Consider the following 25,266-nt stretch of genomic DNA (forward strand, 5'->3'; position numbering starts at 1 on the left):
CCCTCCTAAGTCCTTTTGTTGTGACCTCACTATAGTCTCTCGTAGTTCCCTTCCTTTCTGATATGGCAAGGTATTTCACACACATCTTACACAGATTCTGCCCCGGTCTTGGAACCAATTATTTTTCTAAGAAGCCCTAGTTCCATTTAGTAGAATATAGTATGTAGAGACCACAGTGTAATCTAGAGACCATTTCTGCTTGGTCTGTCATTGTCTTTAGGACTTACTGGTTTGTCAGAGTTAGGAATTATTTATTATTTATTATTTATTTTTCTTATGGATAAAATACATCATGAGTTCATGTCAGTACTTCCAATTCAGAACCATAGGGTTTTAACGTAACTTTAGCAGTCTTCTGTGTTTTCTCTCAATTGTGCCAAAATTTTCACTCTTCACCAAAGGATTACTCATTCATTCATTCATTCATTTATTTATTTATTAGAGATTTTATTTATTTATTTGACACACACAGAGAAAGAACACAAGCAGGGGGAGCAGGAAAGGGAGAAGCAGGCCCCCCACTGAGCAGAGAGTCTGATGTGGGACTCAATCCCAGGACCCTGAGATCATGACCTGAGCCAAAGGCAGACGCTTAACCGACTGAGCCACCCAGGTGCCCCAAGATTACTCATTTACTTGTTTGATTTTAAGGTATCCATAGAACTATCTCAGAATACAAACCAGCAGCAGTACCACCAATATGATTTCTGAGAACTGTTTGATATTTTTTTGTTTCTGCAGCCCCTCCCCCTTCCCGCTTGCGCTATATAAAATAATTCGGTATAGTTCCTTTCTTCTTTTTTTTAAAGATTTTATTTATTTGAGAGTGAGAGAGAGAGCACGAGATGGGGGAAGGCCAGAGGGAGAAGCAGACTCCCTACTGAGCAGGTAGCCTGATGTGGGGCTCGATCCTGGGACTCCTGGGATCATGACCTGAGCTGAAGGGAGACGCTTAACCGACAGAGCCACCCAGGCACCCCTAGTACGGTTCCTTTCTGTGTGCCTAAATGCATAAAAGAAAAACAGGATACTTAAAATACTTTATGATATTTTAATATTTGAATTCATCAATTTCATCAGATTGCAAAATTGGACTATTTAATAAAATTTTACAGTTTACAAAGTAAATGTTTGGTTTTTTTGCTGGCTAGGTGCTAACGTTCATGCTACAACAGCAACAGGAGACACAGCCTTAACCTATGCTTGCGAAAATGGACATACGGATGTTGCAGATGTTTTACTTCAAGCAGGGGCCGATTTAGTAAGATATTTTTATTTATTTATTTTTTGTGAATATTGATATTCATTTATTTTTAACATTCAGAATACCCTTGTAAAGCAGGTCAGTAGTTTGCATATTTTGTAGAAAATAACTTTAAAAAAAGTTATTGTAGTTGCGTTCATTGAATATATATGAAAGTACTTAGTTTTTAATAGGATATACTGTTTCTTTCCTACGTAAAACTATTAGTTGGTTTCTTCTACTCACCTCAGTCCCATTTGACTTTCCTGAACTTTTTAAACTGCTCTTTATTAGACATATCATAATTTCAGTGATACGTTTACAAAATAGAATAACCTGTCAAATCACTTTGATTTCTTTTGTTTCTTTAATTTGTTTGACTTTTGAAAACAAAGCTACTATCGTCTGCCTAACAACATTATTACAGCATTCTATTCTTTTTTTCTTCTTTTAGCGTTTTCTATTTTGGCTTTTCAAAATTTCAAATTAGATGGCAGGTTCATATGTGTAATAACCTTCACAACTGTGGGGAATTGTAAATAGTTTTTCACTTGAAAGGTTCATGCTTCTTGATGAAATGTGTGCTTTGACTAATTTTTATTTTGTGAGGGTACTTTAAACTGCTTTTTAGAGTTTGTCTCCAAATTTTCATATATATTTCTTAAAAACCTATGTGAGACATGCACATGTCAGTTGTAGAGAACCAATATATTAAAGTTATTTAGAAAAAACAGTGCAAATATTGCCCTTTAAACCATTTCAAGTAACAGACATTCCTACAGATACCTGAGAACATTGTTGGAAAATAATTATTGGTTAACATAAATGTATAGTATGATTATGCTATTTATCATTATTTCTACTGATACTAAATATTATAATAATAGGATTCATTCTCATCAATCAGGATCTGCCCCATCAGTTAGAATTTCTGAGAGGTGTGCTTTTTTTGCTTGAAAATTATGCAGAATGATATATTAAGTAGATCTTAACCTTCTGCCTTCTTTCCTTTTTTAGACTTGCTTTGGGTCATCCATAAAAATTAAGAATTGAAGTATTTGATCACTTAAAATAAAGAAATAGGATATAGCATAAAAGCTATATGCAGAGTTTAATACTCTTATCCTCTGAATTCTTATCTGATTCTCTCTTCTTTCCATTTTTCTATGGCAGAGTCATTTTCTTAATCTGTTGAGAATTACTCTGAAAATATTAAATAGTAAAAAGAGGAACTATCTGTTAAATAGAATCTAATATATAGCAAAACCTTATTGATTTCGACTAACCTAAGAGAATGTATTTATAGTAAAGATTTTGAGAATCTAATATATAGCAAAACCTTACTGATTTCGAGTTAAAAATGTATTATGAAATATTTTTAAACGTTTTATTTCTGTAGTCTTCTGGAATTACATAAACAGAATGTGATTAGAGTTCTTTGGAAGAATTACTTTAAATGAACAGAAAGATTTGAATTTATCATACTATTTTACATTCCAAATGTATGGTTAAAAAAGTGGCTCAGAAAAATATATATCTTAATTAAGTAGAACGGTAATATTGTTATTCTGGTATAATTGTTTATTCTATTTTGCAATCTGTCTTTACATTCATACTTATGTGTAATTATAACCATAGTGTAATATAGTTGTTTTCTATTTTTTCCACTGTGCATTCTATCATAATCTTTTACATATTGCTACATAGTCTCTATATTTATAGCTCTTCTGTTAAGTTAATGAACCATAATCATTCACTTATTATTGAACTTTTGACTTGCTTTACATTTTTCACTGTTATACTGTTAGATTTAGTAACTTCATGTGCATAGCTTTTTTTTCTTTTGAATAACTTCATATATTTTAATTTAAAAAATATATTGCTTGTTCCATGCTTTTGCTATCTGTGGCGAGAGACATTTCAATTTTCATATTAGTTCTTTTCCTGATTAATAAGCAGTACTCGTTCTTTATATAAAATGTGACAAATATGGAAAAGTATAAGTTTGGTATTTAAAACCTATAAATAAACTTTGTGATTTCAGGCTTTACTATGTTAGCCAGTGGGGGAAACAAGACATAATCAAAAATAAGAAGTGAGTAAAGTAGGCAGATCAGTCTGAATCCTGAGAAAAAGTGACTGTTACTAGCTGGACCTTACAAGGCAGTAGCATCTTTCTTGGCTTCCATTCTTTGCTGCCACCTCCAAGTATCTGTTTTGGGTTGTACTAATTTCCTCCATTGCTTTGCAGATAGAAGACTCTCCACTCCCATTCTATCCCTGGCATCTCATTGGTGTGTTCTGATACCTTTATTTGTTTAAATTAACTGAATTTTTTGTGAGTGTGGGCTGGCTGAGAACCTTCATTTTGGGGGGAACTATTTTTACCTTCATTTTTAAATAAGAATTTACAAGTCAACCTTTGGGACACAGTCTGAACCAACCCCTATGCTTTGTTAGATTTTAGAGCCTAACTTTGGCCACAGTTCAAGGTTTGGTATTATAGTTTGTAAAAAGGAGCTTAAAAGCTATTGTTTCTCATTCTTTAAAATAGCTTGTACCAGAATCAGTTAGGATATTAATTATGGTTTAAAAAACTTCTAATGCAACAATTTGGTTTTCTTGTATTGTTGCCTGAGATGAAACTGAAAACTTCTATGGCTTTTCATTCGAAATGTGTAGTAGGTATAATTGGAGGACTTAGTTTTAAGGGAAATCTAGAAATTTTCTTACTGATTGCTTTTAAAAAATTCTCAGCTAGAACTGGTGGTATACTTGAGCATTTTCAGATAGATCCTCAAAATACGTGCATGTTCTAATTTGAAACTTAGTTATTTAAAATGTCACTTTTTCTAGTTTTAAAAATATTTTAAAATAAACGTAGATATTATACTGAATATCATATTTAGAGGTTATAATTGATATGTAGCTTGTCTAACTTTTTAATAATTGAATAAATTTGAATAATCTATTTAAAACTTTTGGACTTGATTAGTATCCTTAAATCGGCCACTTAAAACGTTCTTTTTGAAAATAAAAAATTAAATTAAAAATTGTCCATTAATTCCAGAATTTTTTAAAGATTCTCCCTGTTTAGCGTGCAGAATCACTTTAACTACTCTATGAGTAGAAAACCTTGAGCAGGTCACCTAATTCATATCTTCCTGATGTTTACATCTTTTATTACCACAGTAATGGGAATCATTGTACATTGAAATAAAGATTATTCCTTTATGTGTTTTCTTTCTCTGCATAGCATCTTTGTTTATTGGGCCCAGGTTTATTTTTAGTATTTGATATGATTATAGGTACATGATGTAAACCCACTGTAAGAAAATTCGTATTAAAATGCATTAGCATTACTTAAAATCTAAAAAATATTTTTTTAAAAAAACTTCCTTTGGAAAGTACTTAATCTTTTTTCTCTGTAAAGGAATTTTCATATTATTTATGTCCTCACACATTTGATACTGAACTCTTTGATCAGAAATTACTAATAACACCATTTCATAACTGAAATTGACCAACTCCTATAGTCTTTTAGACACTACTCTGGTGTTCTTTATTACTCTAGGTTATTTTCCCCAATTACTAGTCTTTAGGCCAGAAGGCAAAGTTTTAGTATTTCATACTTATTCTTGTCTCTGTAGCTAGCTAGCTTTAGCTAAAGCACGTATGGCTTGATTTCTTTTACCACAGTCTTAACACTATTACTTTTCAAGTTCAAGGTGGAGAATTTGCATTGTTAACTATTCAGCAGTTTGATTTGATTGTAAAACTCTGCTTTTTTTCTCTTGCTTGCTTTTAATTTTGACTTTGTGTTGACTAACATGTCAGAGGTGTTTTGATTTGGTGTTTATGTTTTCCAGACCATTTGTGAAGATGATAGAATCTTACTCTTTTCATCATGACATGTTAATTTTAGTATTAAAACTTTGGTATATTTGTTAAGATAGAAGAAATAATTGTCATCTGTAGAATTTCCTTCACATATATTTACCAGCAAAGCTGAATTTGAAATAGAAATTTCAAATTTCTGAGAGAAAGAGTGATATATAAATCAGTTAAATAAGTCTCCAACTCCTTGGCCTTTCATTTCTAGAAGAGGTATATTGTAGTATAACTGATCAGTAAGTTCCGAACTCAAGGAGTACTTCCTATGATAAACAACTAACATAGGTATTAGGGAATGTAAGTACATTCTAGTTATGTTTATATAGAGAGATTTAGTGACCTAACTTAGCATTTTATAGGCGAGCATTGCTATTTGAAAGCAGAACTTAACTATAGGAAGAAAGGCTTATGAAAGATATCCTATAATCCTATATCTGAATGGAAGTCTAATGAGTGGCAAAGGCTACACTTAGTTGTTTGAAAAGAACTAATGCGGGGGCGCCTGGGTGGCTCAGTCTGTTAGGCGTCTGCCTTCAGCTCCCATCGTGATCCCGGGGTCCTGGGATCAAGCCCTCCATCGGGCTCCCTGCTTGGCGGGAAGCCTGCTTCTCCCTCTCCCACTCTCCCTGCTTGTGTTCCCTCTCTCGCTGTGTCTCTCTCTGTCAAGAAAATAAATAAAATCTTTTTAAAGATAAATAAATAAATAAAAAGAACCAATGCTATGGAACATTAGACAGGACATCTAAGTTTTCAGTATAGCCATCAAATCGCTGATTAATACAATAAGCAAACATTTCCCTCAATCTTCCCATTTGTAAAATGAAATTTAGTGGTATTTTGTGAGCTATTTTACCAAGTCATGTAAATATTCTTACTTTGGCTCTGCTGGGTATCCTTGGGCAGATCACTTTTAAATTGTCCAGGCTTCTTTGTTTCTCTTCCTTCTCTTCTTCCTCACCTCCTCCTCTTTTTCCTTTTCCTTTTTTTATGAGGGGTTTAGACCAGATGATCTTTAACTACCTGACTTAAATCTAATTTTGTGATTTCTGAAGAACAAGTGAGTTGCCTATTTGGAGGTATTAGATGGACTAGATGATCTTGAGTGTTTTGTTAGTCCAAGAATGTGTAAAGTGCTATGAGATCTTAAAGAAAATGAATTTTTAAGATTATAAACTGTCATTACTAATAATGGTATGAAGTATTATATAAATTATTCTCTCTCTCAAAATATTTATATACATATTAGATTATTTTAATTACCCCAAACATTATTTTGGGTGTTGATTATAATTAATAGCAGATTTAACTTGTCATAAAATATTTTATAGATTATCTTAATAGATAAAAGTCATCCCTGGGGCACCTGGGTGGCTCAGTCAGTTAAGCATTCGACTCTTTTTTTCTCTTTTTCTTTTTTTTAAGCATTCGACTCTCGACTCTTGATCTCAGCTCAGGTCTTGATCTCAGGGTCATGAGTTTGGGAGTCTACTTAAAAAAAAAATTATTAATCCCTAAAATACACAATTGACTTAGTAAGGCTACCCCAATAAAGACTAATCTGGCAGTATAATGCTAAATCATTACCTCGTTGATCCTAAGTCATCTATTAATATTTTATTCTACTTAAATACTGCTAAAGAAGTAGGAAGAGTTTCCTTGACATGGATTTTTATTTTAAATGAACTGTTTCCTCAAGAAGATAGGTCTCTCAGTTATCTTTGGAATTATTCAATTATGAATACATTCTTTTTTTTCCTTGCAGTTAAAGTTTATATCAGGTAGCAGGATAAACTTGTGTTACATCTTCTCATCTTACATACCTTAAAACTTTTCAAAATGTCCTTTATGTAGGATTATTTTTATAGCTTTGGCTTTCAAGTATACGCAGGCAGTGTTCAATGAGACACAAGGAATTTAGAATGCCATTTTACTTTAAGATGTGTGCCACCTTGAAGATAGGGGCGGAAGAGGGAGGAGGATACCAAAGACATAAGATAGAGCATGTTTTTTTCTTTATGTTCACAATGAATCTGTTTTAGATGAAATGGATCAGAGTAAATAAATAGAACCAACCTAAAGAAGTGTGGTAGGTACACAGCATTGCTAATTATGGTGTCTTTGCCATATTGAGTAGAAGTTGGTCTTGTACCAATTCTTATTTTCCTTGTTATTGTGGCTAAATTGTTGTTTTTTAAAAAAGTTTATAATTGAAAATTTTTTTCTTAGTTTTAAACAGGTGATATCTTTACATGGTTCAAAATTCAAACATAAAAGTGTCCTGTGGGCACCTACTTTCCCTCTCCATTGTCAATAGTGTTCATTTCCGGTATCCTTCCAGATACATTTTCTGTGTGTATGATGAAAAGTCACATATGTTGATAGAGACAGTTGTCAATGTTCACTGCTTTGTATAACTCCTTACTGAGATAGAATTTTGATTTTTTTCTATACTGATTTTCTCCATAGTGTTGACCATAGCTTTTAAGGATTTTTTTTTTACATTTTTAATATTTTATTAAAATTGAAGCATTTTGGCACTGATGAGGAAATTGGGTACTTTGAATATGTCATAATGGTCTATCACTGATTTGCATCCTAACCATATAGTAGGCTCTCTGACTCATTTTGCTTTCCTTGGATTGTATTCTACCAGCCAAATGAACTTTTTTTGAGCATTTTTTTAGAATAGTTGAAATTGAAGCTAAGTGACTTGGACATGGATGTGTTAACACTCTCTGGTTCTTATTCATGGAATTTATTTCCTTTGAAATGAGATTTGATATGGACTTCCCTCAAAAGAAAAAGTATTGAAAGATTAGTTTATCTATATTAAATCTTATGAAATAGAAATGTGGACCAGGTCCTCTTTCATAAATTTTCTTTTTGAATTTCAGCAATATGTTATTTGTCCTTCTAGACATTTCTGTACCCCAAGCATATATATAGTCCATGTATATGAGCAGTATGTCTTTTTTTACATGAATGGATGTGTTATCACATATACTCTTCTCTAACTTTTTTCTTATAATACTTTTCTGTGTTAGTTCCTATAGATTTCTCATTCTTTTTCACAGGTACCCAGGGTTCTGTGTAATTTATTGACTATTTATTCATAAACTTCTGGCTTATTATAGTTCTTAAATATTATAAATGTGCTACACTAAGTATTGTTAAACATATTTATATATTTTTGCTACTTTTGTGAATATATCTGTAGGGATAAATTCCTAGAAATGAAATTACTGGTTATCAGAGGATCCACATCTAAAATTTTGATAGCTGCTGCCAAACTGTTCAGAAATGCTGGACCAGTCTGCATCTGTAGTAACAGTTGAGACCTGATTCCCCACATTTTTATTAACATGAATTAAAGTTCTTTCTTTTTCTTTGTTTCTTTATTTCATGATGGTTTAATTTCCTAATCTTTGATCATAGTCCCCGTGTTTGTTTTATCTAAAAAATCTTTCTATGTTCCAAGTAGCTCTCTGAGCTGCTTATTAATTGCTCTCAAAGCTTTTGTGAACTATGTAAAACAAGGTGTAAAGTTACTTTCTGAAAGAGTATTCAGACATCATCTACAAATGCAAATTTTGAAATATTTTTTAATTTCCTTAACATTGATTTTTTTCAAAAAAAATCAGATATTCAGACAATATCTATTGACTTCATTCTGAAAGAGGAGAATAATGTATCTTCCACCATAGTATTTGCATGAGTTATTTTATTTTTGCATTGTCATGATTTTATAACATTCATATCTGCAGTCTGTTTTTTGACAGTATTTCTCACAGTTGTTTAACTGTATATTTAGGGGATTCAGTGTTTATCATACTACTCTTTTGTAGTGTGTAGCCTCATAATTCCTGAGTTCCTAAACCTGACTCACCTTTTGGCTGGCTGATACCGGTATTTTGATTTGAATTTACTTTCCTCTCCCAAAAAATGAATTCACAGATGCTTGCATTTTTGAGACTATTATATGTTGTATTTATAAATGAATGTAGCTATATATAGAATTATTGAATTGCTTCTTTTTTCTCCTCAAAGTTTTAAACCCTCTATTCTACTGTCTTCTGGTACTGAATTATTTCCAAAGCTTGCTAGAATATTGCCCATTATGTGTAAGTAACTTCCCTTTTTTGCCTGGATTATCATAAGAGTCTTTCATTATACTTTTAAACCTCTGTGATTTCATCAGAATATGTCTTGGTGTTTATTATTATATATTAATTTTTCCTTGAAATTAGTAAGAAGATTTTAGGTCATCCTCTTAGGTCTTCTCCCTCTCTTTCAGTTTTCTTGTTGTATTATATCCTTGAATGCTTCTTTTTCTATTCTGTTTTCTTCTGGGATATTTATTATTTGTATATTGGATTTTTCTTGTTTCTTTTATCTTTATGTCTAATTCTTTGCATTTCTTTTTTCCTCTGAATTGTTTTTCTTAAGCCCATCCTCCAGGTCACTATTTTTCTGTACATTTCTGCTTCTATGTGGTTTTCATAGTTTCATTATTTCATTATTACTTAGTTTCTTATTTTTTCTTCCAACTTACTTTTAGATCTGTTCTTGTTGTTATATCACTTTGTTCAGTTATTTAAAGAGTTCAGGTTCTTTTTAATTTATTTGGAAGTATAGGGGATATTTGACTAAAATTTTGTTTACATTTTTGTAGGAATTTCTTGGTAGGTTCTCTGTTGGATACTCTGTCCTTATTATTTGTATTGGAATGAGGCTTGCTATTTGTTGAACATCATGTGGGGATGGGACAGGGAGAGGAAGTGAATCCTAATAGCCTCTTCAAATTATATAGTTGTCTTAGCATACTTTCTCACCAAATCTCTATCATAGGAGCATACATCCCCTTAATAAGCACATCACCCAAGTAAGAGGTAGCAGTGACTTAAGAGTGAAGTTTTCTCTCGGAGCGCCTGGGTGGCTCAGGTGGTTAAGAGCCAGACTTACGATTTCAGCTCAGGTCGTGATCTCAAGGGTCATGAGACGAGCCCTGCCCCTGCACCTGTGAGCTCCCTACTCAGCGGGCAATCCACTTGAGATTCTCTCCCCCTTCCTCTGCCCCTCCCCTTGTGCATGCTGCATTTGCGCAAGTGCTCAGGCATGCATTCGCTCTTTTTCTCTCTCTAAAATACATAAATAAATCTTTTTTTTTTAATTTAAAAAAAAAAAGAATGAAGCTTTCTCTAGGCCATGTTTCTTTTATTTGGAGACTTAGTTGATCCTGGTTAGTGACTGAAAAGTTTATTGCTGTTTCTTCTACTGTATCCCTGTCTCACCTTCAAGTACTTCCTCTCTGTCACGAGTCTAGGTTGAGAGAAAATAGATCTATTCCATATATCAGGTTCTTTGAAAGTTCCTGTTTTAGTTGAAAAGTATGAGTACTAAGGACATTTATAATCAGGGAGAAAACTATATAACTATTTAAACACTTTATAAAAGTTTTTTCCTTACTTTTTCTCCCAACTTCTGATATTCCCAAATCCTTTGATTTAATTATTTTCCTTGGTTAGATATTAAGACACTACTCTTGATTCTGTGGCTCTAGTTGTATTTAAAGACAAAGGCATGAATTCAAGTAATTCAGCAGAATTTTTCTATTTGTTAAAGTTTATATTGAAGTTATATTGTAGAGAACCACATTATTACTCTGCTTCTGAGATTATGGTCTCCATAGATGAGAATCTTTTTAGTTGAAGATCCTGAGTTTACAAAGCCCAGCACCTGAAATACCAGTCACAAGGTCTTCATGGCCAAATGTGATTTTTATTTTTGGAATAAGATCCGTGAGTTCTTCTTTTTCCTTTCACAGGACAAGCAGGAGGACATGAAGACTATTTTGGAGGGCATAGATCCGGCCAAGCATCAGGTGAGGGAGGCCTTTGATGCTTGTAAGCTACTACATAAGGAATAGATGTTGTAGGTAACCAGAACTCTGGATATCTGAATTCCAGCCAAGAAGTTCCAGGACCTTGCTGGGTGACAAAGGAAATCTTCTTCAATTGAAAAAGATTATGAAGTTCCAATAAAAAGAGATTTATGTTACTAGTAGTTTGCTTCCTTAGTATTCTTTTTATGTGGTATTCCTAAAAAATTTCTTAGGTGAAAATAGATTTTCTTATTCAGATAGTTCTTTTGCATTCTTCCTTACTGGGAGATTCAACATACTACAGAGAGAAATTCTAGTCCTTTGCATTCAACTTTATATTCATCAAATATCTGAAACTCAGACTTAGGGAGTTATATTGGATTGTTTTTTATATAATCCTCAAACAAAAAAAACAGTGACATTTACTCTATTATTCATACCATTAATTTCTATAAAGTTAAAATTATCCTCTGTAATTTAATTTTGAAATTGGTTTTTAAGAAAGTAAATGCTTATTTATAAGCAAACATTTCTTTTTAGAAAATGTTTTGAATTTCTGCCTGATGTGGTTTTAAGAATCAATCAAATTTAGTGTCCATTTTAATCCAGAGAGATTTGTTTAAACTCAGGAAGCAGTGCTTAATTTTAAAATCAGGAATAAATTGTGATTGTATCACAGTTAGCTTAGGCCTTCTAAAATAAATTTTTCAGTATCAAGCCACTCTTAATCATAATCCTGATTAAGCATCTTCATTATTGGCTTGTTGAATGAGAAGTTGCTATATTCATTCTAAATATATTTCACAAAACATTATGTGAAAATATGAATTTTTACTCAGTTGTATAGTATCTCAGGCTCCTATCAAAAATGTAAAGCTGAGTGTTATTTCAAATAAAGTATTTCTCTCTCCTCAGATTGGTTAAGGGAAACATGATTATAAATCTCTCTCTCTAAGCTGTAAGTCTCAAAAACTTGGGATTACTTTTTTAAATGAATTTTGTGGCCCACTTTTATTAGAGGTTCAGATTCAGCAGATTTGAAGTGGGGAATCTGCATTTTAAATGATATCCCCAGAGATTCTGATGGCAAGTTTTCCATATTCCACACTTTGAGACATTGCTAGAGTCCGTAGATTATTCTGCATCAAGTGTTGAGTTATCTTCCTTTTCCATCTTTGCTTTATAATCCATCATTCTTCCTCCAGCCAAACCGAGTAAGTTTGGTTTTTCTCTTTGTTACTTGGTGATTTTTAGAAACTGAGCTAAACACAAGCCCTAGAATAGTACCTCAGTCTTTTTTCCATCTCAGTTGTCCTAAGGGTTATGAATAAGATCAGTAACAGCAGATCACTAAGGTAATAATTAAAATACAGTGGTGGATTGGAAGAACATACCCCCCAGGGGAGACCATCAGACTCCTCTAGTACATATATAGTATAAAACAGTCTCCCTCCCTCTCCTGTGATTCTGGTCTTTCCCTTGACAATCTCCTCCTCCAACTCAAAGAAATACTGCCTCTGTGATATAGTTACAATCCTTAGATGTATAACTTGGGTGTCCATGGCTGTGATTTTAAAGGAAATCAACTTACTTTTTAAAAAATAAACTTAATTTTAAATTAAATTTTGTTATCTAAGTCCAATTGGGAAAAAAACGCATTTATTTCCTCCTAGGTGCTTATTCATCAGAACCAGAACTTTGCAGTGTATTTTTCATGGATAAGATTTTAGGGGACTTATAAAGTTCTAATTATCCATTTATCAATATTTTCAACCATTATTGATTAGCTTACCTTAACTTTAAATATGACCTCCCACTTTTTATGTTAACTTTTTATTAAGGAATAACATATATACATATTTTTTTAGTTTTACTATTCAAAGCTAAAAAACTTATCTATTTTTTTCTTGATCTAAAGCTATTTGTGAATACACAAAACTCCTAATACCTTTTCTTTTTGAAGGCCAAGTTCTCTCTTTCTAGGTTATTGTATGTTGAATGAGTCCTTTTCAGCTATCTCAAGTTTGTTTAAATATAAGTACAAATGACATCCAGTCAAGAAGGTGAAGTCAGTGTTAGTATATTTTGAAAGCTCTCTGCTCTCTGTAGTTTCAAGTACGTAGATATAATAAATAAAATAAGGGAGAAAAATGAACTAAGCTAAAATTATGTAGCTATAGTCAGAAACAAGATTAAAGAACACTGGACTAGAAATGGAGCGTGGATCCACAGCTGAAGCTATAGGCCCAAGGAGAATTAAAATTTTTAAAAAGGGGGGCTATGGGGGATGGGATTCCAATTTCTTTAGGGCAGTGGGGACTGAATGCATTGCAAATGGAGCAGTCCAGTAAACCTAGTCTACTTGAATGAAGCAAGGAACTGGGATCTTATTGCCCCACCTGTGAACAAGGATGGAAAAAAAGCTGCAAGCAACTTCCTACGGTTGCAGTTAGAAATGACTTGTTCTTGGTAGAATGACGATGCAAAGACAACAGTGTAACTAAGAACTTGGAATACACTATTTTTTGATTTAGTGAGCAGAACTGAAATAACTCCAGGAGACCAGAAGTTTAAGTTGTCAGTGAAAGATCTGCTGAAATGGACTTTTAGGGCCAGATTCAGGCAGCTTTCAGGCTATTTGATGAGAAGGGATAAGTCTGTGGATAGAAATAAAAGAAAAAACTCTAATGCAAAATGAGCTTTTCAAAAAAATTATGAAGCTCAAGAGCAAATCTACATGGAGAGATAGTCAAAATGTAAGCAAACAAACAAAAAAGCAGCAAAACCGGAGAATACAAGCCCAGGAAATTGAAATAAAAGACTTTAAACATGCTTATTTTAAACTATAACCAGTAGCCATAAAACAACATGAGACAAACAAAAGCCAATAATTATGAATTAAGAACAGATGGGTATGAAATAAAAAATTTAAACTTTGTGAGAGGGAAAGTTGTGGAAATATAAAATATATGGGATAAATAGTATATTGGACACAGTTGAATAAAAAATTAGTGAATCAGGTGATTAAACAAATAACACAATAAAGCGCAAAGATAAAGAAATGGAAGATTTTATGAAAGAGAAATTGAGAAAAAGAGGGTAGATTGAGAAGCTCTACCACACATTTCAAGTTCCTGAATGAGAGGATAGAAATACAAAGTAGAGGCAATGTTTGAAGAGTTAATGATAGAGAATTTTCTGAAATTGAAGCCAGACATGAATACTTGATTGAAAAATTAATAAGTAAAACAAATGAAACTGTAGAATTTGAAAGATAAAAAACAATATCTTAGAAGCTACTAGAGGGGAAAAAATGCATTACTTCAAAGGAACAACAAATTTTTGACAGCAGATTCTCGTCAACAATAATAATCACAGAAGACAGTGGGAAGTAATATCCTCCAAATACCAAGAAAAAAGATAGAATTCTATACTCGACTACTCTTCCAGAGAAGGAAAAATAAGCTCATTTTCAGATCTACAAAGAATGAAAGAGCTTACCACCTCAGATCCTTGCCAAAAGAACTACTAAAAGATATGTACATCAATAAGGAGACAGATATATCCTGGAGGAAGGCGTGGGATACAGGAAGCTACGGTAAGCAAAGAAATTAGTAAAACATATTATAAATATAAATTTTTTAATACAAAACATAAATTTTTATGCTTAAAACCAAAATAATACTAAAATTCTAGACAGCAATAGCATGAAATTCAGAAGGATGTGTTAGAAGGTTGAAAAGCCATGCTAGAGTCCCTGTGTTGTTCAGGAGAGGAGGATCAGGTACTGAATAACTTTAAAGATTTCTTTTTAGCAAAATAAATCAGTAATCAGAACAAATATAAATCTATTGAACACAGTTGTTAAAGGGAAAGACTTTTGAATTAGATTAAAAATCAAAATCTAGCAAATTCTGTCTTCAGGGGATAAATCTAAAACAACTGATAGGGGAAGGTTGACAAAGTGATGGAAAAAGTTCTGTAAGGCAATATTAATATCCAATGAAATGAGATTTTAAGCCAAAAGCATTTTTAGAGATAAATGTTCCTTCAACTGATAATGTCAGTTATTAATCAGTAACTAATAATCTACCTTCTAAAGAAAATAGAAAATTACAAAGTTACAAGAAAGATAGGTCTACATTTGTGGTGATAGATTTTTTCCACAGACTTCTGTATGAAGCTGATCAAACAGATAAAACAATTATTAAGAGAAAAATGAGATTTGCTCTTGTAAATAGCTAACATTCTGTTTCCATTATATATACTATGTTTTCTTTTCCAGTACATGGAACATGTTTAAAAATTGTCTGTTTTAGGCTACAAAGTCTTTAAAACAAACTCCTTAGTCACATGGACTAAATTCTTTGATCTCTATTGCTTTAAAATTACAAATTAACAATAAAACCTTTTTTAAAAATCTCATTCACCTAGAAAATGAAGAAAAAACACTTGTACATAATTCATGGGTTAATGAGGCAATCATAGTAAAAATTACAAAGAAATTATCACAAAAACTATACATCAAAACTTAAGTGGGAGGATACAGCTAAAGTGGACCTTAGAAGGAAAGATTTTTTTATATATATAAAATGAAAGTAAATGAAGCCAATAAAAGAACAACAAATAGCACCACGAAGTAATGAACTAATAAAGATAAAAGCAAAATTAATAGAAAACAACAAAAAATAGGGATAAAAAATAGGGAAGAAAAGCAAACTTAAAAGCTGGTTTAACAACAACAAAACACAACTACTGAAATAGATAAAAATTTCCCCCTTTTTTTAAAAGGGGGAAAGGCACAGGTAAATGGTAGAAATTTAAAGGGAGTTATAACTATATGATACAGTAGAGATCTTTAAAATTTATAAGATAATCCTATGAACAATCAATACGTGAAATGAATGCTGATTTTTTTCTGTGAATATATAAATTTGTCAAAATTAACTCATGAATAGGAAACCTCAGTAGAACAATAAGTATATTACACATTGAATCGGTAGTTTAAAGTCATCCATCCAATGAAAGGAAGAAGCTCAGATGAATTTATAGGTGAGTTTTACCAAATGTTCAAGGAATAAATAAACCCTATATTGTTCCAGCTGTTTGCAAGAACAGAGAAAGAAGAAATGTTACAATGTGCAATATTTAAGTTTATAACTTTGAAAAATAACTTTCTTTGTTTATGAAGGAAAAAATGCCATAAATTATATCCTAAAATTTGATTGATCTGAACAAATATTGGCTTTGCTAACAAACCCAACATTCATAAGTAAGTAGTATATACAAATTTGATTCCTATTTTAGAGATTTATTTATTTAGTGTGAGAGAGCGCATGTGCGTGCATACAAAAGAGCAGGGGTTGGGGGGGGCAGAGAGAGAGAGAGGCTCAAGCAGACTCACTGCTGAGTGCAGAGCCCAATGTGGGGCTCTGTCCCCAGACCCCAAGATCATGACCCACGCCAAAATCAGGAGTTGGCCACTCAACCGACTGAGCCACCCAGGTGCCCCTGATTTCCTATTTTAAGAGAAAGATTTAATGGTCAGATATTTGGGGGCAAATTACATATGTTGTAGGATTTACATTATTGATTTTAGGACATGAAATATAAATACATTATAAAGTTGGGGCATTATTTTACCTACCATTTTCTCAAATATAATTATGTTTTTCAAAACCAAAGAATGCAAGGAAAATAGACAGCTTTTCGCACCTTTTATTTCAGGAATTTTATTAGTATATTGAATTTTGAAATTTAACTTGGGGTGAGGATCTTGGGACTATACTTTCTGATGTTTTATCTTATAAGAGCTATAGTAATATTTTATATATGCAGAACTAACAGTTATTTTAAAAGTTTATTCTAAAGGAGGGCTTTCACAGTCCTTTGTCTTTGCCATTACTCACAGGACCTAGATATGCTGCCGGGTGCCGCTGCTAGGCCTAAGAGATGAGAAAGAAAGAAAAAGGAAAAAAAAAGTGACGTTAATATTGCCCACCCATGTTCTAGTAACAGTGTATTATCAAATGCAGATAATGAATGTCTAATTCTGAGTTTAGCTACTAACCTTAATTTCTTGTTAAATTAACTTTTCTTTCTCTTATTTACCTAGTAGAAAATTAAAACTTCAAACCTCAGTACTAAGAGGGAAGATTTGAGAGGTCAGTTACACATAGGTTCCTTCTTGGTAAACCGTATTCACGCACTTTATTGTTTTAGACATTAGGTATGTAATGGTAAGCAAAAATGGACACGATTGGTGTTCTCATGGAGCTTACAGTTTAGTGGCAGAGACATGTAAGCAAATAGTTATACAAACTAATATATGATTGAAACTTATGAAGGAGTGCTTCATATAGCTATGTCCATACAGATGGTCCCGGACTTACGATGGTTCACTTACGATTTTTCGACTTTATGATGGTGCAAAAGTGATACGCATTCAGTAGAAACCATACTTCGAATTTTGAATTTTGACATTTTCCTGGGCTGGCGATATATGGTAAGATACTCTCAGGATGCTGGGCAACAGCAGTGAGCAGCAGCTACGGTGAGCCAAGGATAACAACCAATGCACTCGCAACCATTATGAACTCATAGAACCATTCTGTTTTTTACTTTCAGTACAGAATTCATTCATTACATGAGATTTTAAGTACTTTATTATGAAGTAGACTTTGTGCTTGGTGATTTTTTGTCCCAGCTGTGGGCAAATGCTCTGAGCATGTTTAAGGTAGGCTTAGCTAAGGTATGATATTCAGTAGGTTAGGTGTATAAAATGCACTTTGAACTTAAGATATTTTCAACTTAAAATGGGTTTATCTGTACGTAACCCCATCATAAGTCAAGGAAGATTTATAATAGAAAGAGTAATTGGGTCAGGAAGTTCAGGGAGGTCTACCTTGAGGAAATAACACTTGGCTTGAGATCTGAAGGATGAAAAGGAGCTAATAGAGAAGTGTTACAGGGAAGAAAGAACAGCTTGAGCAGAAAGGCCTTGAGTTAGGAGTGGAAATAACAAATTGCCAAAGGAGCAATTTATTTCCAGATTGTAGTTGATTGCATTGATAATTCAGAAAAAAAGTGAAATGGAAAAACTGAACAACTTTCAAGGTCTTTCTGACTAAGATCTTCATATGTATATTCCATTTTAAGTAAATTGCCAGAATGTTAGATTTGCCTACATTTGAATGTAAATTCACAATCCATTCTAAAGCCAAATGATTTTGGCATCACCTGTATTAACCATCTTCTATATTTTAAAGTTAGTAAAGATTGTCATCTCATCAAAATATATAACAAGAAGTCAAAACATAAATTAATTTTTATAAGAGGTTGAGATTCTGTACTATCAAGATAAGAATTTTTAAATCTCTTTTAGAGTGTAATTCTTGTCACTGCAGACCAGTTTAAAGTTTCCATTGGGTTGACAATCTACTTATTTCTCATTGTTAGTTTGCCTAAGTTGTAGATTAGGTATAGTTGTATAAACAGACTGAAAAGTATCCTATTAGCAGAGCACACTATGTATTTTTTTAAGATTTTATTTTTTAGGGGCACCTGGGTGGCTTAGCTGGTTAAGCCTCTGACTCTTGATTGCATCTCAGTTCATGATCCCAGGGTCATGTGAACAAGCCCTATATTGGGCTCCACACAGCATGGAGTCTGCTTGAGATTTTCTCTCCCTCTCTCTGCCCCTCCTGGTTATTCTCTCTCTCTCTCTCTCAAATAAATAAATATTTTTTAAAAAAGATTTTATTTTTTAAGTAATTTCCACACCCAATGTGGGACTCGAACTCAACCCCAGAGATCAAGAGTTGCATAGTCCACTGGCTGAGCCAGCCAGGCACCCTGAGCACACTATTTTTAAGTTGACTATGGTAGCTAAAGGATTCTCAGAGTTAATTAGAATAGAGCTGAAGTAAAGCTTGACTTAAGCACTGTTCTTTATCAAGTTTTTTTTTAAGATTTTATTTATTTATTTGAGAGAGAGAGAGCGTACACACTAGTGGGGTGGAGGGGCAGAGGGAGAGGGAGAAGCAGACTCCCTGCTGAGCAGGGATCCCTATGTGGGGCTCAGTCCCAGGAGTCTGGGATCGTGACCTGAGCCAAAGGCAGAGACTGAACCACCCAGGCACCCCTTTATCAAGTTTTTCTTAGTAACAAAAGAGGACCAGAACAACAGAAATTAATGTTTACATACATAATGAAACAGGATAAGTGAGCGAACTTTTCATAGAAGCAGTATATCAGCTACATTTTATTTTATTTATTTTTATTTATTATTTATTTGAGAGAGAGAGAACACAAGCAGAGGGAAGAGGCAGAGGAGAAACAGACTCCGAGCTGAGCAGGGAGCCTGATGCGGGACTTGATCCCAGGACTCTGGGATCATGACCTGAGCTCAAGGCAGATGCCCAACCGACTGAGCCACCCAGGCTCCCACTTTTTGTTTATAGTTAACATACAGTGCAAGATTGGTTTCTGGGGTAGAATTCAGTTGTAATACAACACCCAGTGCTCATCAGTCAGCTACATTTTAATACTTAGATGAATGTAATAAGAGTTCACAGTTCTCCCAGCAGTACTACTTAGCATATTAGCAAGCTCCTTTTAGGGGCATTTGATATTAGGATGGTAGCAAGCTGTTTTATCATTCACTTCTCTTGCTGGCAAACTTCCTAGAAGGAATAACAGTCTTCTGCTATTATAAAACTGCTTCTTTTGCCTTTCAGTATTCACATATTTAATTTCTAGTCTAATAAAATGTCTGCTTGTTGGTATGTCGTCTCCTTTTTTCTTTTCTCTTTAGTCTTGAAATACCATAGTGTTTAGTGTTCTTCTTTAGAGACTGGTTTCTGGATAAATAAAATTTTAAAAAAGAACTGGTTTCTGTCCTATGATAGAGTTCTTATTGGTTTCTAATATGGTAAGATCAGGATCTTCTTAATCATGTGTAAGACTAAGGTTCTTTTTTCACAATTGATGTGAATAGTTAGGAAAACATCTTTTTGACTTTAGGATTAGAAAAATGCAGCTATTTCTCTTTGAGGCTCAAACTAAACATAAGTAATATCTTTAAACGCTGTTTGGTATGCAAAAGTGAACTTGCCCTTGAAAAGTTATGCCATCTCCTGTGGACTGAAATTAATCCTACATTTTGAAGGAATTGAGATAGATATTATAAGTGGCTACAGTAAGTATTAAATCTTATTTCTCATGTCATTTGTACTGTGTTTAAAATAGATGGTTAATGAATCGGCACTGATGTTTCTTTAATAGGAACACGAATCTGAGGGTGGAAGAACACCTTTGATGAAAGCTGCAAGAGCTGGTCATTTGTGCACCGTGCAGTTTCTTATTAGCAAAGGTAAGGGAAGCACAAGTAAGAGGCTATCATTTCTGAAAAAAGAAAATCCTAAACTGGCGCAATTTGTGTTAGAGCTATTTTTCCTACAGTCCAAGTATTGTATCCTAGTCTTTTGTTGCTATATTTTATTTAGTAAGTGTAGAGTTCATGAGGTACTTATTGGGATTTTTCTATATTAGTTTTGAATTTGAATTTTGGCAGCTAAGCAGCATATTATTGCTACCCAAAGTTGGAAAAGCCAAATGTAAAACATCCAGTTATATTTAGTAGATAGAGTATTGTTCAGCACTTAATGATAAGGCAGTTCTGCTGGGAGGTGGGGTTGGGAGGCACTACTGTTTATTGTACAGTTGAATTAACCACATATACAAGGGTGTTATGTATATTTTTATATTCCTCCAGAGGTTGTATTATTAGAATATATTTAGGCAAAGAAGTTCACATGATGGATGGAGATAGTTCAAGACTGTTCACTAACAAAAAGTGAAATACTGCTGAACCCACATTAGGTTGAACCACAAAACTGTCATTTTATACATCAAAAATGGTAATATTAGCGATTTCATTTGGTTCAGCCTAACTGTGTGTTTAGTGTTAGAGGTACTCTAGCATTTGATGAAAGATCCTGGGGTAGGATGGTAAAATGCAAGGGAAGTCTGCTTGGGTGATGTCATGTTGTTAAAATAAGAATTTTAAAATGTGTTTTTTTAAGATTCTATTTATTTATTTGAGAAAGAGACAGAGACAGTGACAGAGATAGCAAGAGAGGACACCAGCAAGGGAGAAGAGGGAGAAGCAGGCTCCCTGCTGAGCAGGGAGCCCGACGCAGGGCTCAATCCCAGGACCTTGGGATCATGACCTGAGCTGAAAGCAGGCACTTAACCAACTGAGCCCCTAAAAAAAGAATTTTATTAAAAATAAATAAATAGGGCGCCTGGGTGGCTCAGTTGGTTAAGCGACTGCCTTCGGCTCAGGTCATGATCCTGGAGTCCCGGGATCGAGTCCCACATCAGGCTCCCCACTCAGCGGGGAGTCTGCTTCTCCCTCTCACCCTCTTCCCTCTCATGCTCTCTATCTCTCATTCTCTCTCTCTCAAATAAATAAATAAAATCTTAAAAAAAAAATAAATTGGAAGCCTTTAAAAAATAAATAAATAAATAAAAATTTTATACCTACATTCCAACAGAACTCAGATATTTTGTGCCACTACGAAAGCAGTATAAAATTTTATCTTTTAAATACACTTATTTTCTTGGGCGCCTGGGTGGCTTATTCGTTAAGTGTCTGCCTTTGGCTCAAGTCATGATCCCAGGGTTCTGGGAGAGTCCCACATCGGGCTCCTTGGTCAGCGGGGAGTCCGGTTCTCCCTCTCCCTCTGCCGCTGCTTTCTCCTCTCTTGCTATGTTTCTCTCTATTGAATAAATAAATAAAATAAAAAAAAATACTTCTTTTCTTCTTTAATTGGATTCCAACTAGGTTTATTTTCTTAATAGCACATTTGTGCTACCAAATAAGGTGTATCTTTTCATAGTGTTATAACATAGTCTGTAAAAGCTATTTACCTCAAGCATACTGAAGTAATAATAAAAAGATGGGTAACCTTTGGAATTCTCTCAGGCTCCTTGACTGAGGGGGTTATCTAATCATAGCCGACACCAACCCTGCTAAGCATGTAATCAGACTTGTCAGGAGGAGGAACACATTGATTATAGCCTTTCTAGACTGTAGTAACTGCTAAACAATCCTGCCATCTAAATTTATTATTAACAACTTTAAAAATAATTGCATGTTGCTAATATAAGAATGTTTATTGGTGTGTCTTGCTTGCCCTTCCCAAAAGGTGCTTTTATGTGAATTAGGATTAGGTTCAGCTGGATATTTCTGAAAATTAAATTAATTATATTGGTTTTTCCCATGGGTTTATTTTTCTCTTCAGAAACTAAGTCTGGAATTAAGGAAGAAAGAATAACTATCTAGTTGAGACTTCGGCACATTGTAATTTTTTTTAGGGGTCAAAAACAATTTATCAAAAAGGAGGCCAAGAAAGGGTTTTGCATTTAGACTTTCTTCAGGTCACGTTGAACAAAGCTGTTGAACAACTTACTAAATAGCCTTTCAGATAACATTTTTGGATATTCTTGTCTTCTCTCCATATCCAGGTCCCTCTGACACTTAAAATATACAATATAAAGAATTAAAGATCTCTTAAATATTGTTTAAAAAATCTGTTTTCTCGACTTTGAGACCTGGCTATATTGCCACATTCTAGAAGTAGATAAAAAATGTCTTTACAACATTTTGAGAGTTAGATACAATGATACTATTTGATGCTTATGTTAACCTGTATATATTTATTAATCTTAGTCTTCTAGATTTTCCATTTTAAAAGTGATATTGAATGAACGAACTACAGCTACGCGCAACATTGTGGATGAATCTCACAAATATTATATTGAGCGAAAGAAGCCAGACACAAAAGAGTACACTGTATGATTTCATTCATATAAAGTTCAAAACCTAAAACCAGTTTGGAAGTCAGAATAGTAGTACTATTGGAAGGGTGGGGCGTGACTGAAAGAGGGCACAAGGTGTGGGACTTGTGGTATGTGGATAATGTTCTGTTTCTTTACCTGGGTGCTGGTTACACAGGTGTGTTCACTCTGTGAAAAGTTTTCAACCATACACTTACGATTTGTGCACTTTTTTGTATCTATGTCATACTTCAAAAAAAAAAAATCTCTAAAGTGCTATTATTTGTGAACTTGCTTGATTCTACCTTTTTCTAAGATTGCTGTTTATATTTCTTTGAAGGTGCCAATGTGAATAGGGCTACAGCCAATAATGATCATACGGTAGTGTCACTGGCATGTGCAGGAGGTCACCTGGCTGTTGTTGAGCTACTCTTGGCTCATGGAGCTGACCCTACTCATCGACTCAAGGTAGCCTACCTAAAAATAAGTAAATGAATAATATAGTCATTATTATTAAAAGATACTGAAGATGTGTTTGCCTGGTCTCAGTGCTTCATATTCATTACTATTTATAAATGAGTTTTGGTTCTAGACAGGCTGCTAAGAAACTAAATGTTTATAGCAATTGTAAGAAGAAATTTACAAATAATTGATTAATGGCTTTGTCCATCTTTCTCAGGATGGCTCGACGATGCTCATCGAAGCTGCAAAAGGTGGCCATACTAATGTTGTTTCTTATCTGTTGGATTATCCAAACAATGTTCTGTCAGTTCCTACTACAGATGTGTCTCAGCTCACCTCACCTTCTCAAGATCAATCTCAGGTAAAATAAAACAGCTGATTTATAAATATAAAGCCTCCAAATTGGGAGTTTTTGTTTAAAATTAGTTTTAAGGAAAATGGATTTGTTTCTCTTTTCTATTACGTATTGAGCTAAACATGATCCTAAATTCTTTAAGATTTATTTTCTTCAAAAGTACATGAAAATTACGTATCGCCTTATTTACTGAAAATTTCTTTTTATATATAAATTTATATATAAATATATATATAAAATTTATATATAAATATAAATTTTCCAAGTTGTCAACCTACTATAGCTAGGTCTTTAGGGTTATTTGTTTTTAATGAATACATTAAGCATAACCTTAAACCAAGGGACAACTTCTTCCTTACTACCTCCCAAGACAATATTAGTTATTCTAGAGATAGTTACTTTTGTTAACCAGGAAAGTGTAATTAACCAGGAAATATGCACCAAAAATTGATAAAAGTAATTTTTAAACCTACCTAAAAATATGGAGAGAATAGAGTATACTAAGTATACAAAGTTATCCTGAGAACTGCTAAAATACCCCAATTAGGGACTATGTTGGATTTTCTTTTTTTGACCTGTACAGAATTTGAACAAGGGTAAATTGGCCAGTCAATATGTGACTTGTACTCCTGGCTATAATCAGAACAACCAAGGCCCAACAAGGCTTTCTCTCTAATAAGAGAGTAACACTAATTCTGTTTAGCTTAAATCATTCACTGCCTATAGAGCGCCAGAGTTTGTCCAATTCAGTATTCTCAGAAATTATTCCTTGGTGAAGGCTTTTGTTTGGTTCGTTTTTTTTTTTTTTTTTTTAGAAACAAAACAATGAAGTTGGTAATATATGAAGAACATCTAAATTTCCATTTGATTTATGGGCCCTTGTTTTATTCTTTGGTCTGAGATGATATTTTTTCTGAGTTAACTTTTTAGGTTCCACGTGTACCAATGCATACACTCGCCATGGTTGTACCTCCCCAAGAACCTGACAGAACATCACAGGAGAACTCTCCTGCCCTTTTAGGAGTACAAAAAGGTTAGTTATTGAATTATTTTCCTTAAAATGGGTATTTTAGCACCTAATTAATGAATTCATAAAAGTACTTTAATGGTATACAGTTAATGTGTACCCAGGATTAATTGAGGTAGGTAATTCTGACAAATGCTAAGTCTCACAGACTGTTTATAAAAGAAAGAAGATAAATACTAGGAAAAGTCACTTCTAATTATCTTGTTAACATACTGCTAGGTGTAGTTTTCTTCTGGCACAGATAAAAATAGTTAAAAAGCATATCAACTTGTTGATTATATTACAGTAACAAAAATTTATCAGACATTCATTTTCCATTTGACAGTTCTTTTGTTAAATAGTACAATATGAGGAATGGAAATGTGTGTTTGCTGTCTAGTTAAGTCTTTGTAGCATTGATGCAACTGAAAGAGAAGTTTAAGAATTACATTTAGTTTCTTTCATGTAATGCTGAATATGGTGGGCTAATATCTGTCATTATGTGAACCTAGACAAGTAACTATCAAAAAGTATATAGACATCTTGGCTCTTTCCATTGTTTGGCTATTGTGGACATTGCT

General features: G+C 33.4%; 1 protein-coding gene across 5 annotated transcripts in view; it reads left to right on the forward strand.

Moving 5' to 3' along the window:
- Window positions 1–25,266, forward strand: part of ANKHD1 (ankyrin repeat and KH domain containing 1) — a 125,806-nt gene that overhangs the window by 60,426 nt on the left and 40,114 nt on the right. For 2 of the 5 annotated variants that reach the window (XM_028103463.2, XM_088023274.1), the window contains exons 10-15: window positions 1,152–1,261; window positions 10,962–11,018; window positions 20,304–20,391; window positions 23,203–23,330; window positions 23,542–23,685; window positions 24,610–24,712. In XM_028103463.2, the coding sequence (XP_027959264.1) occupies window positions 1,152–1,261; window positions 10,962–11,018; window positions 20,304–20,391; window positions 23,203–23,330; window positions 23,542–23,685; window positions 24,610–24,712 (630 nt within the window). Of the gene's footprint in view, window positions 1–1,151; window positions 1,262–10,961; window positions 11,186–20,303; window positions 20,392–23,202; window positions 23,331–23,541; window positions 23,686–24,609; window positions 24,713–25,266 lie in introns of those variants that run through there. The other 3 variants (XM_028103464.2, XM_028103465.2, XM_028103467.2) reach the window with 2 other exon arrangements.

Source organism: Eumetopias jubatus, unplaced genomic scaffold (assembly GCF_037043125.1).
Source record: "Eumetopias jubatus isolate StellerSeaLion01/CBP00866 unplaced genomic scaffold, mEumJub1_p1.0 scaffold_5, whole genome shotgun sequence".
NCBI lineage: Eukaryota > Metazoa > Chordata > Mammalia > Carnivora > Otariidae > Eumetopias > Eumetopias jubatus.